Source organism: Macrobrachium rosenbergii, chromosome 49, assembly GCF_040412425.1.
Source record: "Macrobrachium rosenbergii isolate ZJJX-2024 chromosome 49, ASM4041242v1, whole genome shotgun sequence".
NCBI lineage: Eukaryota > Metazoa > Arthropoda > Malacostraca > Decapoda > Palaemonidae > Macrobrachium > Macrobrachium rosenbergii.
Genome location: NC_089789.1, coordinates 25,989,141 through 26,011,640, shown reverse-complemented (window position 1 = coordinate 26,011,640; position 22,500 = coordinate 25,989,141). Strand labels below are relative to the sequence as shown.

The window sequence follows — 22,500 nt, the reverse complement described above, 5'->3', positions numbered from 1 at the left end:
CAACTCCCCCCGAACCTGATAAGTTGAACACGTACCTCTAAGACCCTCTTCCTGTTTCTCGTGTCACTTAATGGAACCCCTCGCTTGCAGTGCTATGATCTAGATTGAAAAACAAATAGATAATGATTTGTAGTAAAGCCCCCCCCCTCTCTCTCTGTAAGACTTATCGAATGAATCAATCAGTATGAGGACCTGATAGCAAGGGTGCAAAGTGAAACCCTCCGTTTTACTGGCTTCGAAAGTCTTCGAAAGGTATGGAACCGACACGACACTTACGAAAAGTTAACCAGCAGAGACAAGATTGTCCAGTGATGATAATCGTTGGGTTAAATGTATATATGCACACACACTTATATACTTGTGTGTGTGACCTATCATATTGCAACCGGTCTGTGAAAGCGAAGTTAAATTCTTTGTCGTGTTGTTTAGCAAGCTTCAAGCATTTGACATTTGAGTTGACAAGCACGTTTCAATAACGACTCGTGATGCATTTCAGTTGATACAGTGCTGTGAACTGTTTACTTATGTGTGTAAGGTAGCGGAATTTATAAGTCCTCATCGATTTTTTTTAAATGTTTGTGGAATAGCGTTTTACAGTGCAACATACATCCGATGTTTTTAGTTTTCTGTAAAAGAAAACTGTTGAGATGGCTATTTGTCTGTCCGCCCTCAGATCTTAAAAACTACCGAGGCTAGAGGGCTCCAAATTGGTATGTTGATCGTCCACACTCCAATCATCAAACATACCAAATTGCAACCCTCTAGCCTCGGTAGTTTTAATTTTATTTAAGGCTAAAGTTAGCCACGATCGTGCGTCTGGCAACAGTATAGGAGAGGCCACCACCGGGCCGTGGCTGAAAGTTACAGCATTATGCATTGTACAGAAAACTCGATTCCGCATTTTTTTTTTTTTTTTTGGTAAACATTGTGTCACCCGAACTGATGTGTTGGAATAGAAGTCAGCAAAAGAATGATCTCATTCCCCTGATTCACTAGTTTTGAATCCATCCTGACGTCGAAGGTTAACGCTGACGTTATATGAATCCTTTTGTGTGATGTTGGCGGCACTGACGAAAATCTGATTTGATTTTTGAATGGCATTTACAATCACTTGTCAAGGGAGCTCTTTGAAAGGTCTGTTTACGAGTTTTGAATTCTGTATGATCAAACTCTGGGACAAAAATACTGCCCATTAATAATGACTTGCGAATAATGTTTCTTTAGGAATGGCATATATATATATATATATATATATATATATATATATATATATATATATATATATATATATATATATATATATGTCGCTGGTTTATTGACCAGCGAGGTTAGGCAATGTGGGGTTGTTGTCTGTGCTTATTTGGTTAACTATCAAGAGGGCGATGTTGACGGATAAATACCTTGAACTTCAGTGGGGCAGGGGTGCGGTTTGCAACCTCATCCCGAAAGATTGGCTGAAGACCGGAAGGATAGCGCCTTGTTGTCCACTCTCTTTGGGGAGAAGGTATATATGTTTGTGTGTGTGCGCGCGTGCGCGCGCGAGTTTGTACGTGTGTAAAAGCACATTTTTTTTTTTTTTTTTTATCTTTGCCACATACGTACAAAACCAGTTTCCCACCTGGCGGAACCGGACCTGTTCACCTTGATTGCTGTAAAACTGTTAGATAGCCATTCATGCTGGAATTGGCTATTAAAGTAGTTTCATTAATAGATGGCGAAATGAGGCGTTTCTTTTTTGCTTCAACTTCGTGTTGTGACGTCTATTAACATTCATAAGCTAAGTACCTGTGTGTTGTAGTTAATTGGATGCGAGGATTTTATTAATACAGTTCGCTCCTTTCCTTATCGCCAAATGACACAATCTCCAACTAATTTTAGCTTTCGATAATAGGAAAAACTTTGTGAAGCTGCTTGCCGTCATTTCAGTAAATATAAAAATAAATTATGATTATGTAGTAAAAAGAATATTATTTCACGTAAAATGGGTGAAATTCCAGGCATGGTCCATATCAGACACAAAGTGGAAATATCAAATCCCTTACTTTAACGCAAACTAGGAAATGAACGAATCGTAATACGCGGAAAAATGATTCACGCCTGGTGAAGTGAATCATCGCTTGAGTTTGAATAAAGTTTGTGTGAAAATGATCTTCCTTTGAACCTCACGCACATGCCTTACATGGATCACATATTAAAATGCTCATTTGCAAATTCTAAACTCGGAAACAAGAGTAGGAGCAAGAGTCTGTGCTGGCGGGGTACCAACTATATCTTAGCAATAATAACAGCTCGAATGGCATTGTTGGTCATGCGTCTGGCAGGTTTGTGACTGTCTTTCTCACGGTACGAGCGCGCACTATTTTTTTTATGCGTGATGGATGTTGGGTGGTGTGATGGAGGTGGGGAGGGCAGTCAGTATGTTTGGAATCTGACAATTACCCATTGCTAATTGTCGAAGCTTGATGTAATTTTCCTTCGGTTTCGTAGCACATAAAAAGTTACATGCCTGGATCCGTTGTTACCACTCGAACCGGAAGGATTGCGTCGTGATCTCTTCTCTAGAAAGCTTTAATCATGACGTGAATTCCATCCCAAATACGTGTGAGGGTTAAGTAACTTCCTAGAAACTTTTTATACAGTATTGTCCCGTTTATCATGCCTTGTAATTTATCACTACCCGTTTTCATAATTAAGCCTTATGGTAAATATGCGTTGCATTGAATTTTTGCTAGCTCGTTCCAAAGATGCCGAATTGTACGACAACTTGGGCTGTCTGACTCATGATCAAAGGTCCCCTCCCCGCAGCTGATTTTATTTTCTTCCCGGTATGTAAGCAGTTTTCAACTTGCACCTGAGTGGATTTGGATCCAGTGCCTCATCGATCACTCTATCGTGACAGTGTTGTTGTTAGAGTGATGTGATATTGATGTGATTCGATTCATTCTTATCAGGGGTGTTAAAGATAACCGATATTACCATGGTAACATGATGCCATGTTATGGAAGAAGTGAGACAGTTTGTGCAGAGGTAAGTGTAATGTATTGTAGATTTCTTGCAACACTTATTTGTGTTTACCTAGCAAAGCAGTTTACATATAGTTATTTATTGAGTGCGTTTACATTAATTACGCATCATGCTGTCAGTCAACCCACATCACAAAATGAGTGCTTGCCAAAGTATTGTGTTAGTGTAAAATTTGTCTGTATTGTTTTATAAGATCAATAGCAACCGTAAAAGCTAGGGGAATTACGCTTTCGTAAACTAGTCTTTTATCATTAGTGTCTTCTGGCAGTATTACAGCACGGTTATTGCGTTACCAGAAAGACCTTGAGAGCTCTTGTTTTGTGCCTGTTATTTTGTCATTTTCCGAGTAATCCGCTGGCGGATTTTCTCCTCTACATTATTATTATTATTATTATTATTATTATTATTATTATTATTATTATTATTATTATTATTTCTTTCAAATACACCCAAAAAAATGTTGTTGCTGCTGTTGCTATAGTTAGGTTTCCCCATCACTGTTTTTTCATCCTCTAATACCAAGAACACTTCGAGCATAAACACGGAAACATTCAGTTGTTACGAGAGTTGCCACCTTTAGTGCCATTCTCCTCTTTCCCTTTATTATTTCGAAAACTAACATCTTTGGCTGAGCAAGAGTTAACATTCTGTCCTATTGAAGCACAACTGTTTGCTTGCTGCGTGTAGGAGCAAGTGTTCGTTCTGGCATAAAGCCAGCTGAAGGAAACAACAGCACCAGGGGCGGCTAAAATATTTTGACGCTAGGATAACATATCCAATCAGTCAACCAATCCAACATGAAAACTTGTAAACCCGAGCTCAAGCAATAAGACACTTTTTTTTTTTTATTAAAGGAGTTGCGACTTTTCTAGAAGGTTTGGTGTTGTTTCCAGTGTTATTTCTGAAATTTTACTTGGAAAAGATAAATAAAAACTGAATTTTGGGCACAATCGTTACCAAAGCCTGTAAAGTCCGGTATTTTTTGCTTCGTTGGCAGACTTGGGTTATTGTTAATATTTCTGTCATGGTGGTATCATCTCTGTCAAAATCTCTTCAGTCTAGAGCATTGCGTATAAGGAGGAAAGTTGAATGACGTCATTTAACACTTTTCCAGCCAGGATGTTGGTCCCCTTCTTCAGATTTGCTTATAAGTAACCTATGTATTGATTATATAAGTTTCTTGTCCTTTTTTATGGTTGGAAACTGGGTTAGGACCTCTTGAGAAATCAGGGCATTACGAGTGATGTCAGAGAACCTTTCTTTGCTGTAGGCTGCTACCCGAAAGGTTAAAGGCAAGTCGCTATGTGCAAGCGTCTACTTCACCCCAGTGATTATAATTGAACATCTTTTTATTCGATGATATTCTGCCATTTCTAGTGGGCACAGTTAGTGTTCTGTTGTTTCAGACTAAGCCAGCCAGCCTTGTGCCACACGGTTCCTTGCTCAAGGGGCCCCCGTAAGCATGCTAAGTTGTTACAGGGGCCTGATGTAGACTTCTTAACTCTGTATCACCAACAGTGAGATGGTTGCACTCGCCAACCCACAACCACCTGCGTTCATTCATTCCCCCTCCTTACTTATTTTCATTCTGACTCGTACGTGCACCTGCGCCGCTGGTGCTGGAGGTTTGGCTAGTTCTAGTTGCTAATTCAAGGCTGCATTTTTGACAGGTAGTAAAATGTTGATGATCTGACTCAATCAATTAAAAAACGGGTTAGTGTGCTTCGGAAAGGGATTTTGCATCGATTGCCAGTTCTAGCAACTGACTAAGAAAGAGGGGTAAGAAGTAAACAAGTAAAAATAAAAATAAGAGGGTTTGAATTTTTTTGTATATGTGCAGTGAATGTAGATGAGAGCAAGAAATCTGTTCTGTTTGCGCGGTTGAATGGATTCCCTTCTAAAATTCAAATATATTTATGCATGCATGAAGCTAGCAGTGCGATTGCATTTTAGAAATTAACATAATGATGTTTACTTTGTGACTGTATGACGTCAAGAATGAAATATCAGTTATATTATTAATAAACTGAACCGAAATATTTTAAGCTGAATTCCTCCATATGTGAGGTAAGATAATAAAACTAGAAAATATGAGAGTTTCAACTGACTGTTGCTCTCAGTTTCATATTCCTATGTTTAGAAGTTATTTTCGTCGAAATGTTAAGAGAGAATAATTGGAGCGAATGGTTTTATAAATTCACTTATTGTATTTTTTAGGAAAAATATTCACCTTTCGATGTTTCAGCGGTAAAAGTCTTGTCTGAAACTGGAAAGCATTTATCTGTTTTTAATGGCCATCACATATCTTCATGTTGATGGTTTTACGATACTCTCTCACTCTCTCTCACACACACACATAAGTGCGCGCGCGTTCATAATGGGCCTTAGGGTACTTGACATTATGATCTATCCTGAGAGCTGTTCATTGGGGTTCAGACAGCGAGCGCTTTCAGAGCTAACCGTTGCGTTGACTTATAACCTCTCGTTCAAAGGTGAGTAATTGATACCTTTGAATCTTAGTCTCTGTCTTTCCCCTCCCCCTTCTTTTCTTTAGTGGCCGTTGATAACATTCTTGTTGTCTACAACCTGCTGATACTCGTCAACCTTTTGGTTAGTTATACTGGCAAAGTTATCGGTGACATTCTCAAGGAATTCCGTGAAGTCGATATTATAATCTTTTGATCCCGGAATTGGATCAATGGAGTGGTTGACTTTTAGAGTGTTAACCCCAGGGCGTTGAGAGGGATATACTGTATATATGTCTCTTCGGTAACGGATCGGAGTTTGTTTTCTCTCTCTCTCTCTCTTTCTCTCTCTCTCTCTCACTAAAAAGGTCAAGCGGTTTTTGTAAAGATAAATTGAGGCATATTTCTCTCCCTCTTTCCAGGTTATGTTGTGTATTTTTATTACCTGTTTAAACTTATATCAAGCTGTGCAGTATTAATGCATCACGTGTCTGATTCTCATTTACATATGGCGGTATAATTTTACCATTTTTCCGATATATCTGATGGACTCTGCGTACCTTGCAGAGTTCAGGTATTACTGTAAGGAGTCGGAAGTTAGTGTTGTCGGTCATTATTTGTTTGATAATAATAATAGTCTGGTAACAGTGTATCATAAATACGACAAATATTTTTCACCGCATTCAATACGAAAAAAAAATAATCTAAAAAAGATTAAAACTTTCGGTATGTCTGGTATGTTACATAGACCGGGAGAACAAACTCTACGGAATGATCTATCCACTTTTCATACAGCGGAGGCGGTAGCCTGCAGAATACTGCTGTATTTTTATGCTGTATTACCAGGACATCCATTTTATAAACTATATATGTACCCATCTAACCATTGGAGTGTTCGTATTTTAACGGACTTTTATTTTTGCAGGGTAAAGTGGTGATTCGTCCCATTGCTTTCAAACCCGTGGCTACATCAGGACTACCTGGTGGCGTGTCCCCACCGGGGGCTAATGGTATGGTGGTCGGGGTCGGCCCTGGTGGTCAGCCCACCGTCAGTGCCGCCCAGTCATCTCGCCCTGACCCTCGATACACATCTACCCCGACGCTTGTTCGGAGTGGCATCTACCACTATGGCAGTAAGTTTGAGATGTTGGGTCTTCGGTTAAAACCACTTTGGACACGGAATTTTTCTTTTATTAACTATTTTATGTAAAAGAACCCGTTTGTTGTTTCGTGTGATCAAGTCTTTGGTGAAATCCAACCTTTTACGATTCATTGTTGTTGTAGTCGATTACACATATCTATCTACTAAAATAACGATGGGACTTGTATGTACACAAGTGGTAGAGAATACTTTGTGTTATTACCGTAGGGTTTCAAAATAAGAATGATGCCAGGCTGTGTGATATTTCATATGCCGTCCATCCATTGGATATTAGTAAGTTCTTATTAAAAGATCTGTATTGAAAATAGCCTCACTAGCAACTTTATTCTTATTTCTTGGAGCCCTATGAACCAGATTTTGGTTGTATTGCCCTTAGCCATTTAATATGCTTAAAGAATTGTCTTTGTTGTCAGATTTAGGGCAATTGATAATTAATAACCATCTTAAGCATCATGTATAGTATTTTGTATAACTGCTCTCTCGCTCTTTCTGTAATTGTTTACTTGGAAGTTTTGGAAGTTGGATGTATAAGATGACAGGGTTCCAGAATCCAGTGAAGTATGATGTCTGTTTGGAGATACAGTATTTAGAGAACACCTCGTTGTGTAATAACTGATTTTGTCTAGACCTACAGTTTTAGAATTTGGCGACAGTTGTCTTCAAGGTCAAAGGTTGTCGAGTTGGGCTGCTAGATTGTCATATGGTATATCACCGATTTTGTTGTTGAGTCTCAAATATCGTATATTTTTTGTATGTTATTGTCGTTATTGTTCTTATACAATATAATTTTTTTGTTTTTTGTTTTGAGTTACTTTACCCCCAAAGCAACCATAGCATTCAATAGAGTAACAGCTTTTAGTATTAAAGACCAGTCACCGTCATGGTCTAGATTTGATTGAAAGGAAGGATTTTTTGTTTACCTTATGTAATGGATAGGAGGAATGCCCTATTATCACATAATTATGAATTATGTAGCCAAAGCCAGGAGTTCAATTTCCATGATTTGCGTGAAACTTGGTTAAATGATGTCATTAAGAAAATGCTTTTTAAATAAGTACATTTCCAAATGTGAGAATGATGGTCTAATGAGGACATATATCTTCTTAATTTGATGCTTTATTCCAAAATATTTTTAGGTATATTTTTTCAGTTTTCAGTATTTTTATTTTTACATATTTTATTTTTAATTAATATTTTTGTTGTTATTTGCAGGCATGGGAGACCTGAAAACGATGAGCCACAACAGCTATTCCCTCGACCGCCGCAGCCTGGGCACTCCTCTTTCAGCAAGAGGCTTTTGTGACCACCACAATAATGAAAAGTATAACAGTCTTACGAAGCTCCACAACACTAAGAACATTTCGATGAATAACAAAAACACTCAGAATAATAATAACAACAGTAACAATGCAAGCAATTGCAACAACAATAACAGCAGCCCCCAGTCATACCCTCCCCCACCGCCGCGTCCTCCTTCGCACCAATCCACTTGTAGCAACATAGAAGATGGGCAGCTTCACCACAGGCTCTCTTCTTACGACAACAGATTGTCCAACAATTACGACAGCTCTGGCATCTACACTCGTGTCAATGGGTACTCGAACAATGATCTTCCCAGATACGACAGCCTGAAAAACCTCTCCAGCGATTCTAGCCATTCCTTTAGTCATCATCACCACCAGCCTGTTTCCGGCAACCTTCATCAGCGGATGGGTGGCTCTGTCACCAACCTCTCCCGAATTACAAACACGCACCACGCAGGGTCAGTTCAGAGACTTGATCGCTCAGGGTCTAACATTGGCTTGGATCGATCTGCCTTGGTAATGGGCTCAAATCTTGACAGATCGGGTTCAGTCAGCGGGTCTAATTTAGGTTTAGATAGATCAGTTTCTGTGACGGGATCTAACATTGGCTTGGAAAGAGGTATTAGCGGCTCGGTCGCCGGGTCGCTCAGCGAGTTGACGCTGGATGAACACCACCAGACGCCATCACCTTCAGACTCAGGAGTGGCGGAACTGGAGGCCATGCTGAAAGAAAAGGATTCAGAGATCAACACTCTGAGGGAAACCATGGAACAGAATGAGCAGGTGATATTTAAGGTAGGGCATATGATGTAGTAATGACAAATACAAAAATTGCACATATATTTAACCACGACACTAAAAGCGTACTGTCAGGCTACATTTTGGTGATCAAGGTTTCAAAGTGTTGTGTAGTCAAAGTATAGTAACAGAACAGGTTTGATTATAATATTTTTGTAGCCATTTATTAGGTATTGGATGTAAGCGTAATAAGCTTTACCAATAAATACTGAGTATTAAGAAATTGAAACCTTGAAGTAACAACAGTAGGTTTTCTTTACTTTATGAACTAGAATAAGAGGTTAATGCAACTGAATCTTTCCAGGTGTATGAAGAGAAGGAGAAAACGTGGGAACGAGAATTGAAGAAAATTAAAGACCTCTATGAAACTCGTGTCAAAGAAGCTCAGCAGAAGGCTCTGAAGATAGAACAAACCTTGACAACCCAGACTTACCAGGTACACCAGAAAAATTGTATAATCACCTTAATTTCTTTGAACTATGAATCAGCCACTCAATACCCTCAGTACTGTTTTATAATATTAATTGTATATTATGTACGTACAAGTTATATAATGTTTATTATACTCACTGGGAGTAACATGAGATCATTAATGGGTTAATGTGCCCAAATTATATAAGAACTATTGTAGAAATATTGTATCCATATTCACTGCATGTTATTGTAGGAGTCTGCAAAGGAGTGGCATTTAAATTTTGCTGTGGTATACCTTTTCAGTTCACATAAAAAATTAGACTTCTTTAATGTAGGAAGTAGCAATCCAGTTCAGTACTTAGCAAAAGAAATGTGATAAGAAAGGCAAGAGTCATATTTTAATACTATTTTTTAGTGTTAATTGAAAACAGAGCTAACAAAAACATTAAGTCGAGAGTACTGCACGCCAAGGCCGCTCAAACATTCAGGTTGCTATGAAGCCTTTTAAATGATGAAAATAATTTTTTTTCTTTTTTGTTAGTAACCACCATCAACCATATCGATCATTGGTGGCAATGTTGGAACGCCGAACTGCTTGAAGAGTCGACATGTTCAGCATACAAAGTTTAGGAAACTTTGATAGTTGTGTATAATTAACAGAACTGTGAACAAATAATGATGTCCACTTGTTTGTGCTTAAGAGACAAGAAATTGCTCAACGAAATGGCCGAAAATACAGTTTTTACTCTTGTTAGTTATTATCGAAGTTTATGTAATGTAACACCGTTAATGTCTTGTTGCTTATTGTACAGTACAGGAGTAAAGTATATTATATTCTCTTGCAGCACAGACACAGCATGTAGTGTCTAATTGTTATTAAAACCAATTTTAGTTCGATAAATCCTTTTTATAAAATGTTTTAGTTTTCAGAGATGTTTAAATTGGTTTGACAGTGTAAGGGAATATTTTGCACTCAAACAGCCATTCAAATTTTACATGATTCCCTTCTTAAATGGCCTTAAAGATTAATTTTACTTCATTGATAGCAGTTTGTGAGGTCAGTCATAGAATTTTTTACACATGTAATTTGCAGACTTTCGCACCTTTGAATTTTTTTGTTGCTAAGGTTTGTAATTTTTCAGCTTCAGCAGGACCGGAGAAAATTATTAGCCGAGCTTGAAGAGGTGAGGCGGGAACGTGATGCTCACCAGAGCCAAACCGAACAACTGCGGCGGGAGTTGTCTTCACTTCGTACACAGCTCGAAGAAACTGAGTGGAATTTATGTCAGAAATCCGGTAAGGCATTGTCAGAAATTTGATTGCAGTTGGTCATTTTGGGTGATTACTTGGTTGGGAAGAGACGTGAAAGAGGCTCATCTAAAATGTAGGTTCTTTATTAGGTAAGGTTACAACAATATAACAAGGACAATGTGTGAGAACCGAACTCGGAGAGGGGAAACATTCCATGAATGTGTTCGGTTGCCACTTATCTATATACATGTGAGGCAAGAATACAGTTGCCACTTACCAATATACACAATGTTATATGCATGAGAGGTGAAAATACATCATACAATGACAAATTCATGTTACATATAGAGATTATAGTATCTACACCTCCCTTTCCCCCCTCACACTTGGAGAACACGTTCAAGCTGGGACTACATCTGGAAAACCTGGGAGATCTATGTGGGGCTGTCAGATGACCCTTATATGTCTTCAGTATAAGATGCTTCACAGCAGCCTCGACATAGCCATTGGACTTTGGGTAGTGCGGGGAAGTAATGAGATGATATACTTTCCCATCGCTCCATGAAATCCCTGAGTTCATGGCTGGTGAATTGAGGTCCACCATTGGTCCTGAGGCAAAGTGGGACACCAGCCTTCCTGAAATATATGCAGAAGTTCCTAATCATTGCAGAGGTGGTAGTGTCACTGTAGCATAGGACAACCACACGCCAGCCAGAAAATATGTCAGTCACAACTAGGAATGACTTCCCTGCATCCCTGCAACATTGAAGTAGTCTGCTGACACAAGCTTGAAGGGCCCAGTAGGGTGGTCGTCATTTTGAAAAGGTTCCTTTTATGCTTAGACAGTACTGGAGATGTCCGAGTCGATTCCTGGCCAGTAAACAATCTGTTGTGCCCATCGCTTTGTGGCTTCTATTCCTCTGTAACTGTCATGGAGTCATGATAAAGTGTGGTGGCGAAGGAGGCAGGATACAATCCTTGCTCCATAAAGTACAAGTCTAGCATTGACTGAGAGGCTGTCCTGTCGTTTCCAGAATTGGAGCAACGAATTATGGAACGGTTAGTAGGAAATCCTGAGAGCACACAGTCTCAAAGATGGATGTATGATGGGTCTTCCCTCACTGAAGCACAAAGATCTTGAAGAATCCTGTTGGCATCCTAGGGTGAGGTGTTGTCCTTTTGGGCTGCTGCATGAGCAGTGGCAATGGTTCTGATGTATGTCTGGGCCTCAACACAGTTGTTTACATCCTTTGGTGTGGGCTGGCTGATGGGAGCACTTGGCAGGGTGTTGGGTATGCCAAGCTGCTTGCCAGCACACCACACAGCTGTGAACAGATACGGTAAGATTTTCTCCTCGAGACATTACAAGCGGGGATTCTTGACCACATCCAGAGATTAGTGGTTGAGAATTAGCACCAGCGGGTGATGGTCTGTCTTCAACGTAAAATGTTGGAGCCTATCAGGTACAGTTTACATTTGGACATAGCCCAGGTTACAGCTAAGATCTCCAACTCGATTGTGGCGTAGCGTGTCTCAGCATCTGCGAGGAAACGAGAACCATACTGTATTAACTGTTGTCCTGTAAAAGGGCATATCCTAGTCTGTTTAGTCAAGAAGCGTCAGTCTGTAGGATAACTGGATCGAAGGAGGCAAGAACTGGCAGGCTAGCCAGGGCAGTCTGAGCTCGGCAAAATACTCCATCTTGATCTGCAGTCCATACAAATGCCCACTTGGGGATCATGGGGTTTGAGAGGCATAAATTTAGCCAGTTGATTTACCAGCACCATGAATAAACAAAGACCGTAAAGTTTGTCGATGTATAAATTCCTTGATTGCTGCTACTTTGTCAGGGTCTGCTGTAATGCTGTCTTTGGAGATCCAAAATCCACAGAAGGTAATGCTGGAGGCGGTGACCACAAACTTGCAGCACCTTGTCAACATCTCATGGGTTCAGCGTAGATGGCTGGGGAAATCCTTGTTGAACAGCAGAATGTCACCGACTACCTTGATGCAATTCTTGACACCTTGCATGGCCCTGTCTCCTAGAAGGCAGTAGGTGTTTCCTCTGGCCGCAAATCCCATTGGATCTCTGCAATGCTGGAATTTGCCAGTACCCACGCAGGGTGTCTGCAGTGGTGAAGAACTTGGCCTTTGGATCAACACTGCGGATCCTAACGCTGCAGATCCCAGACAACGGTGGGGGTGTCGGGTAGACTGAGCATTTTACTTGGCTGTTTGAGGTTCTCAAGATAAACAGTGATTTGAATACCTTTGTCCTTTGGTACTACGACTAGTGGGTGATACCAGTGTAAAGGTTTGTCACTGGCGGGCTTAATGATACCCTGATCTACCATGAACTCAACTTCTTCCTTGACTTGCTCCGGGAGGGCGTATGGTATATGGCAAGGTGCATTGATGGCAAAAGGTATATCTTCCTTAAGCTGGATTCGCATTGGGGGTTCTTCCTTTGGCGTAAGTGGGGCTTTCTTCAGTTTTTCCTTGGAGCAGCACATCCTTGAACTCTCGTGAAAAAAAATCTCTGGCTTTGGCAGGTGATGTGGTACCAGCCAGAATAGGTCTGGGAAACTCTGGCAGAAATAATGGCCAATTCTTTGCAGTGGCTATCTGACAGCAGTGGTGTTCAGACACCTTCAGGGGCTTGGATCCTCGCTGAACAGGATCTATCTGCTACAGTAAGAGTGGCTGTGAAGGATCCTACGGCAGGTGTCATCGTAGAGCCATCTGCGGTGAACATCGGGGTAACTGGTGAGGGTTGTAATGTGCTCCTAGGAATGTGCAGAAGGTCAAGATGCTGGGACCCCATAACAGAGACGTCGACACCTGTGTCTGGCAACATCTCAAATCCTGGCTGTGATGTCACCATGCGAAAGGGAAAAGGAGATTGGCTGCAGTGTCTGGATAGAAGAGGGTCTTTCCATCCGACAACGGGATTCTTGCCTGGAAAGGGTGATGTAGGTTTGACACTGGAAATGGCACCCTGTTTGGCATCCCTCGTCTTCTCCCGGCAGTACTTGTTGTAATGTCCCTCATGGCTGCGGTGGCAGCACTGGACCTATCTGGCGGGGTACCTCTGTGCCTTGGCCCAATGCCCCTTGTGGGCACAGTTGCCGCTGGACACTTATCTGTGGATCTCTGCATGCAGTTGCATGAAACACTGTGATGGTGTGGCATGGGTGGCACCCTTTCCATGTTTCTTCTGCATCCCGTAGTTCAAGAGTGCACACAGCTGAGAGGGTGAAGCACGAATTGCAGAAATAGCTTCCTCGTGGCCTCATAGGTGTGACACATGTTGATAATATCCTGTAGAGAGGCACTGATGTCGAGGGCTGTGAGTTTCTCAGTTCTTCAGCCCTGACTCCCATGTGGATGATCATCTATCTGGGTTTGCTCACAAAGTGAAGATTTACATACAAGTCTTAAAAAGACTTTACAGTTTGCAGGTGAGCACTCTTGATGGGCATCCAAGACTCCGTCGGCAAGGCAAAACACATCCTCATCTGGAATAATGGTTTCTTTCTGGGTAACTTGTGCAGATCCACCATGACTGAATAATCGTCCTATCGACATTTCACATTTTTGAAAAGTTGCATTTGGGTGAAGGGGGGGTGTTCTGGGTGATTGCATTTTGTGAAGGGGTTACTGATGGGGTTGCCACCCTATGGTGGTGAGGTAGGAACTGCAGGTGTTGAAGGAGGCTTCCTGTGGTTGCTTGCTGTAGGAGGGGGGGGCTAGTATTTGCAGAAAAGCGATGTAGCGGTCTGCTTCCTGTGCCTGCAAATTTTGTCCTCCTCTCTTTGTTATTGGACACTTAATTCTTCCTGTTTTCTTTGTGTCTCCTATTCTTTTTGTCTCCTTTCTTCGTCTTGTCTGATCCTCGATTCCTGATTTCTCCAAGCTATTGTATGGGCGAAAGGAAATCAGCTGATTGGGATATACAGTAGTCGTCTGGGTATGGAGAGCGGGTGGGGACTCTGGACGGTAGACAGGGTCTTGTGAACGCTGGGCGAGTGGGGTGTCATCACTTTCCTCCTGTGAATGTGGAGAATCTATTGGGAATAATGTTCCGTTTACCCCCCTTTGCAGGCTTAAAACAGAATTTAACAGAAAGGTACAGTACAATATCAGTATTTTAAGTGCAGTGCATGAAATACTGGCACTAGTTGGCTCATTAGCACCATCTTACATATGATACACTGTAAACACCAGCAAATAAAGTCTATTGCGGGGAGAGAGAGAGAAAGCGGGTAGCTGTTGGTGTAGGGTCCTCTGTTGGTTTTCTGGAAGTCTCCTGAATCTTCACTTGCTTCTTGTAACTTCTTCCTGGCTTCCCGCGTCATGTTGGTTTGGATGATACGTGAAACAAGCCCACCTGAAACGTAGGTTCTTTATTAGGTAAGGTTACAACATAACAAGGATGATACACGAAAACAACAGAACTTGGTGAGGGGAAGTGGTGTACTGCTAGGCATTGGATTTGAATGTGTTCGGCTGCCACTTTTGTCAATATACATGGGAGGCAAGAATATGTCATACAATAATAAATACATGTTACATATAGATTATAGTATCTACAATTGATGCTACATAAAACAACCTATCAGAATAACTTATATAAAAACCTGTTATGCCTGGTTTGTGCCCTGAGGCATTACTTAAATAAGCCAAAACTTTTCGACCAGAGTGTAAGCCCCTTTTCATAAGCACTGAGCAATGCAATGAGGAAATATCCCAGAGTGCAACATCCTTCTGCATCCTTCTGCCTGCCTAAGAGCTCACAAGAACAGCAGTGTAAGACTCTTCATCTTTTGGAAGAACCTTTTGGAAGAACTTGGTCCAACACATAATGAGGGAGGCAATATGATATTGCCAAACTACCTTCACCTCATTCTACCTGAGGGATCTTGCCCACAAGTCCTTAGACACCTTCTCCTTCCAACCTGTGATTTTAGCTGAACAGCAGTGTGATAAGTATATCTTAGTTTAACCAGACCACTGAGCTGATTAACAGCTCTCCTAGGGCTGGCCCGAAGGATTAGATTTATTTTACGTGGCTAAGAACCAATTGGTTACCTAGCAACGGGACCTACAGCTTATTGTGGAATCCGAACCACTTTATAGCGAGAAATGAATTTCTATCACCAGAAATAAATTCCTCTTATTCTTCATTGGCCGGTCAGGGATTCGAACTCGCGGCCAACAGTGTGGTACCTGGGAACGGAACCCGCTCGCCCAACGAAGAACTGTAGCAGTGTGATAACAGGGTCCCTACCGGGTATCCCATGACTTAGAGTGCTTTGGCTAAAATGTTCATTTTGTGAGTGAGAATGGAATGGATGTTCCTCCTCCTTTTCAAACCCAAGAGCATTCATGCCAGAGTGAACGCTGGACCTGAATGAATACCACAATCTCGTGTTCTACTAGTAGAAAATACAAACCTCTCATCTCTTCTATAACAAGTGGGAGAGGGGGCAGTGTGGTCTTCCCTCAAACCCATATATGTTTGGGGGGGGAAGAGGGAGGGAGCCTAGGTTCTACTAGATTTGTAACAACAGTGGGGTCATATGGTGTCACACTGGCCATGGAGCAGTGCCAGTGTCACATGCATGGTTTCTTGCTCATTCCGGACACATTCTCACCAGGGGCATAAGTTGAATAGAAGTTTGTTTGCTGTTTGACCATTCTGTTTTGAAATTATATTTCATTTCTACCTTTATTGTGAAATATCAAGTTCAACTCATTTTCTTGAATGTCCAGATTACTCTACATTATATACTATAAGTATTAATAAACAATGTCTGCAAGTAATATTTCATGCAGCTTGAGGTATAAAATTCAAAAGAACATATACTAGTAATTATAGGTAATCATAACTGGTCTACGGGAACTGTTGCACTATAAATTGTACGTTTAACTAAAGCCTTGTATGAGATATTTCTTGCAGATAAATCCCAAGTAAGTGTAGGTTACACTTGAAGTATAAAGATCTATTTACCTCTAATGAAGCTCAAATGGAAAGATCTTCTGCATTAGCTCCAAACTTCTATAACTAGGACAGAAGTGTTAATTTATTGCTTCTTTGTTGAGTTGTTCTGTAAGGAAAAGAAAAAAAACTTAATTATCAGTCATCCGAGATGAAAAATTATATCTGCATCTTAAAAGCACTACCTCCTACCTAAGAAGTGAGTCTTCATATATGAAAGGTGTAGTGTTTGCATCTCCTTAGGAACGGATGCCAAATTTTTATTAGTAACCTATATTTTTCCTAGGTATACAAACTGGAGCCTTTCATATTGGAGGTAACCCACCTCATCCACCCTGCTTCATTTTTTCGGTTTTTCTCACCGATTTTTCGGCCGGAAGTACAAAGGGATAACGTCCATTGGTGAGACTGGGCATCCACTCTCCCCCATCCCCACTTGGGTGCCCACCTCATTAGTCAGTCACAGCTGGCCTGGCACATCTGCAAAATTACATTCCATACATGAAAGGCTCCATTTTGTATACTTAGGAAAAACAAATTAATTTAGAAATTTGGAATTATGTAATTCTCCTATCTTGGCTCTATTTGCAAAGAATTAATGACATTTTGGGCAGTTTCATATGAATGTGTACACTAATAATATATCTTTTCATGTGAAGATTGTCATATTTTGCAATATTAGTAATGCAAGCTATTATTCTGATATTCTTTAACTTCTGATAAAAATTCTTCCTGTGAGGTGGCTTTTTCTTTTTTACTTTTTACAAAAAATTAAAAGCCCCTGTTAGTTATGTGCCTTATGCTCGTTATTAGTTTCATGAGCATATAGCTTCATGCAAATTTTATTTTTTTCTTAATACATTTATCTGGAAACTTCTTATACAGTATTTTACATTGTACCTAATATGTTTCAATATTTCAGGTGAAATATCTTTGCTGAAAACTCAGCTGAAAGACTCACAAGGAGACCAGACCACACGTGGCCATGAACTTTTACATTTAAGAGCTCAGGTACGACAGTACCAGACAGAGGTTGAACGACGACGATCAGAGATTAATTCGCTGCATGATTTAATGGGGCAACAGAGAAGAGAGTCTGGAGATTTGCGTTTGCAGTTAGATCAAGCTCAGCAGCAGCGATCACAAGCTAAAGCTCACGATCAGGATCTGAGCCTCCAGATGGAAAAACTCAAGTCTGAGGTTGAAGCCTTAAAAAGGGATAGTGAATTGCAGAGGCAACAATTCGATGAAGAGAGAATGAGATGGACAGAAGAAAAAGAGCGTGTTATACGCTACCAAAAGCAGTTGCACCATAACTATGTTGCTATGTTTGGGCGTAACCGTCAGTTAGAGGAAGAAGTAGCCAGACTTACAGGGGTGCCTTTACCTCCTCTTAAAAATCTCAGTCCACCTAAACTCCCAACAGTCTACACGGACATTAGAGACAGTTCAGCACCTCAAGTTTCCAGTGAATCAAGGTGTTGACCTGCGCAGACAACTCTACCCAGAATATTAGCAAGTTGGTGATAGAAATTGTTGCTTTGTGCAGTAAATCGGCTACATGCACAATTAAACAAGACTTCAAGTGAAACCAATAATTGTTTCTTCTTTCAAAGTTTTTTTTTTTTTAATCGAAGGTGAATGTACTGATTGGAGGTGTTTTTATTATTCATAAACTGTTGAGAGTGGCTTATATTACTATTGTGTTGTGTTACTTAAACGTTTGTGTAAAGACTCCCTCCTAATTATTTATAAGGACACTACATAATACTACTCAAGTTCATTTGCTTGGTAACTTCAAAGAAATGGAGCTGTTGTAAACTGATATTCAGTCCACATGAAGAATCCTCAGGATGTTCACTATACTTCATTATCTTCTGTACATTACTATTCCAATGTTAGTCTTCCACTGCAGTGATGAGCTGGAATGGCCAAAACTGTCTCTCTAAAGAATTTCTGTTTAGAAGACTATATCGGCCAGTAGCTTCGTGTGCACAAATTTGTCACAAGTTTGTGGAAGTGGAGAGATACTGTAAATTTTGTGTATAGCAAAAGAATGATGAAAACTATACAGTAAGCTAGGAATACTATACAGTTTTAGTTTCTAGCCAAAGGTTATATTTAGGTGGAATTTTACTTAATTTAAAGAATAATCTAAAGGATTTTTCGTCAGTTAACTTTAGTCAGTCTGTCCAGTTATTTATAGCTTGGATCTAACTTTTTATGTGGTATAATCTATTTATTGTATATACAAACAAACCCTACCATAATCAGTTTTATGGACAATGAAGGGTTAGAGATATGTATAAAAGTATAAAGTATTTAGTGTGGACTTTGGCTCAAGTTCCTTCTTAGTCACTACAAGAGATAACAGGCAGCAGCAAAATAAAGGTACTGACCATAGAAATGACTAAATGCCCACCTTTGTAGAAGGGCACACCTTTACGTTTTTTGGGTTCCATGATGAAAATATGTAACAAGTAGCATTTTTAATGGAGAATCTTTGTTTTGGTCAAGGAGCTTGCCTGGTGTATTTTCTTATTCAGAATAGCTATATTATTATCTACCTGGAGATATTGCGCCTTCCTTCCTCTGTATGTTAGTGAAATATTAACTTCTGTATTTGATTTATTTTTTGTGTGATTCAGGTAATGCGATCTGTTTCATCTTTTGTCTTTATTTACCTTATATAATTTTGGAGAAATCATTTAAGTATTATTAATAATTTGTATTACCATTCAAAAAGCGTAACTGCATGATCGGTTTCAGGGCATGCATCCTGGTTGTACGCCTACTTGCAGATGTCTATTAGTTTGATACTTATATAGTTTCCAATTAAAAGCACAAACATAAAGGCATAAAAACTAGCTTTCCATTTTGTGTGATAAGATTACCTTGAATTGTTTTCGTTTACTGCATAGATTTATATCTTAATATTGTACTGAAAGTGAATTTTATGAGAAACTTATGCAATATCTGGTATATTTTGCTTCAAGGTACAGCACTACTTACCAATCGTTGCATGGTAAAGGTTACTCTACTCTCTCAATGGTATATTCTCTGAGAGAAGTTTGAAGTAGCTTGCACAAATAAATGAAGAATCCATTGAATTCTTGGATTTTATTGTACCTTACCCTCTTAAACTGTGTAAAAGTTAATCCTTCATAGTTGAGAGCACTTAAAAAATTGTAAGGAATGCAGAGTAGTATAGATATGAAATCTCGTCCACCAATGAATTCATTACACCAAAATACCTCTGTAAAAAGTATTTGAATATAAAATTTAATGAATGATGATGATCAACATTTCACCAAATATGTTTTAGACATTGAAATATAAATGTTAGAATATTTTTCTTTTAACCAGTAAAACCAGTTATTTCATTTGCTAAAAGAATAGTTAGGGAAGCAGTTTTTACTAAGCTGTTTTTAGTTAATATATAGTTATACTGATTTTATTTTAAAAGTACGAAAACTTGTCATTGCAACTGAATGATGAATTCAAAATTATGTAGAGTAACATGTTCGAAACGTGTTTTTTGTTATATAACTTTTTGTGAACAGTGTCATCAGCCAAAAAAAAAAAGTCTTGAAATCCAGTTACATATTCTCGAGAGATACACAGCAAAGGTATATAAACTTCCGAAAATGTGGAAACTCACCTTTGACAAAATGATGGCTCTTTTTGTTGGGGGGACTTCTATAAGGTGCTCTCTAAGTTTTATTTTCGCTCCATGAAAAGTCTTATCTCCAAGGAAGGGATCACACCAACAACCCTCTGAAGCAAGCTTCTCAGTCTGGAAAATTTACAAGGGAATTGCAACATTTATTGTCTATATATAGTAGGACATTAATTTTGTTTGTACAGTTACTTAAAAATATTGCTTGATGTTTTCCTGGACTGTCACAAAAAATATTCTTTTCAATTTTTCTTGTCAAGAGAAACAAATATTTTTATTCAGTTGGCTGAAGAGGACCATTGTGCAAACAGTTGAAAGCTCCCCTGTTTTGTCCTTTTTTGTATTCTGGAAAAATACAGCCTATCATTTACTATCAGTTACTTGAAAGTGTAAATGGATGGAGACATAGCACATGAAGTAATAATGGACTCTGCCACAGGACCACATGGCCTTATTATGGAAAGTCCAGCGCCAAGGTAAAGACTTAGAGATGCTATGTGCATAAGGCAGAACCTGGGGAAGATGTCGTAGCAATATTTAGAAGGGATAGTAAACGCAATACAGTACTATGTACTAACTGTGAACAATGGCGTGACAAAAGATGCTCAAGACTGCGAAACAGAGAGTAAGGGTTAATGTCCAAAATTGTACAAAATGGGCAAAGAGGAAACGTATTAGAAAAGAAATGACAAGAGGAGCATCACCATGAGGTGGTGAAAAAATAGGCTTCGGAAGAGTTAAAACATTTCTGTTTTTTAGGGGGTTTGCACAGATAATGAAGCAGATATTGCGAGGACAGCAAAACAAAAGAGTAGCAGTAGCATAACGAGACTGTTAGGATATAGCGAATACTGGGAAGTATCCCATAGGTAAACAAGGGTTTGGGCTTTTGATGAGGAGTTGGGAACAGTTAGCCAGCTAGATGAAGAGCAGTACACAAGTGCAGAAAATTGTAGAAAAAAAGACACTGTTGAAATTGCAGTCTTAACTACATTGCAGGCATTAAGAGCACTTGGCAGGAAACTGGAAAGAATTTAATTACCAAGTACGAGGAAAATCTGACATATACTGTACAGTATATGTTACCGGCAGAATCTAACGCGGCGTGGACCGAAAGTGTGGGTTCATTCTTTTAATACCATAATTCTTTTAGATGACAGATAAATTATTCATTGTGTCAACTAAAACTAGTTCTCTGGGCTTTTCTTTATTATCCCCTTGGAGTATAAGGTTTCACCATTGTTACTTAGCTGCTTCTGCGAGTCGAATGGATTCGAGACTGAATAAGTTAAAGTCCAAACTTGGACTTGTAAAAAACTAAGTGCGAGAGAGGGTTGTGAAAAATTCTAAGCCCCGTCACCACTGGTATATGGGTTATACTATAACAAGCCGCACTCTACCTCCCTACCTTACCGTTCACCTCTCTCTCTCTCTCTCTCTCCCTTTATAGTGTTTGGGCGGTTTTTGATACGTCAGAGTTTATGAGACGTGTCGACTACGCCATTGTTTACCTGTCATGTCGGTTACCTTGCTCTTCACCAACTTTCCCCATTCACCACTTCAGCATCACCCATTTTTCTATCATAATTTCCTTTCTTTCAATGGCAAGTTCACGGCAGGCAGTTTGCAAAGTGTTTATTACGAGTTTATCGTAACTGGTCTTGCTGACACAGTCTGCCACTACCTGGCTAGGAATGGACGTAAAATTTTGTTTTGTCTTAGCGCTTGAGAATCACTGCCCACTTCCTTTCTCGAGTGTCTGATTCATAACCGTAAGACACGTGTCTCATTCTTTACGATAGTCTCAATACTAGTTTCCAAAAGTCTCTCTCTCTGTGTATGTAACATAGATAACAACGATGATGATGATCAATATATTTCTCTTCTATCTTAACTAACACTGTTCACTGACAATGACCGTTGTAATATCATTGAAGCTAAACTGCTTGTACTGCACTTTACTAACTAGTAATTCAATTTCCTTTTGGAAAACACTGTTCATCCACACCTTATCAAAGGAGATGGCATTTGGTATTATTCCCACTGGCCCCAAACAAAAACATCTATAAAACATTGTGTAATGACCAGCCATAAGCAGTTATGCAAGTTATCATATCTCAAAGATAATGATGACAAAGATAAAGTGTATCCCAAAATTAAATATAAACTTTGCCATTTTTCCTGTACCAGTAGCAGAAAGAGTGAAAAGAATGAACTTCCTCCTGCCACTGAGTCCTGTTAGCTACACGAAGTCCTGTTAGCATATCGATTAACATATCGCAGGGCTGTGTCTCAAATGGCTGACCACTGACATAGACGACGGGGAAGGACAGTAAGAGTTAACTTTTCTACTCCATGGATTTGGGAACATTTTTTGACCAAGATTGGAAAAAAATAGGGGA

The 22,500-nt window shown here is 39.7% G+C and overlaps 1 protein-coding gene and 1 long non-coding RNA gene across 4 annotated transcripts in view; one reads left to right on the top strand and one right to left on the bottom strand.

The window, feature by feature from the left end:
* Positions 1–19,529, top strand: part of LOC136832189 (NEDD4-binding protein 3-A-like) — a 158,276-nt gene extending 138,747 nt beyond the window's left edge. Inside the window, exons 5-9 of one of the 2 annotated variants that reach the window (XM_067092951.1) lie at positions 6,415–6,622; positions 7,864–8,738; positions 9,058–9,189; positions 10,310–10,463; positions 17,342–19,529. In XM_067092951.1, the coding sequence (XP_066949052.1) occupies positions 6,415–6,622; positions 7,864–8,738; positions 9,058–9,189; positions 10,310–10,463; positions 17,342–17,904 (1,932 nt within the window). In that variant the 3' untranslated portion in view covers positions 17,905–19,529. Of the gene's footprint in view, positions 1–6,414; positions 6,623–7,863; positions 8,751–9,057; positions 9,190–10,309; positions 10,464–17,341 lie in introns of both variants that reach the window. The other variant, XM_067092950.1, reaches the window with a different exon arrangement.
* Positions 10,546–22,500, bottom strand: part of LOC136832190 (uncharacterized) — a 29,687-nt gene continuing 17,732 nt past the window's right edge. The window contains exons 2-5 of one of the 2 annotated variants that reach the window (XR_010851109.1): positions 20,081–20,215; positions 16,745–16,899; positions 16,432–16,528; positions 10,546–14,808 (exon numbers count right to left, since the gene is read on the bottom strand). This is a non-coding gene — a long non-coding RNA (uncharacterized lncRNA). The remainder of the gene's footprint in view (positions 14,809–16,431; positions 16,529–16,744; positions 16,900–20,080; positions 20,216–22,500) is intronic. The other variant, XR_010851110.1, reaches the window with a different exon arrangement.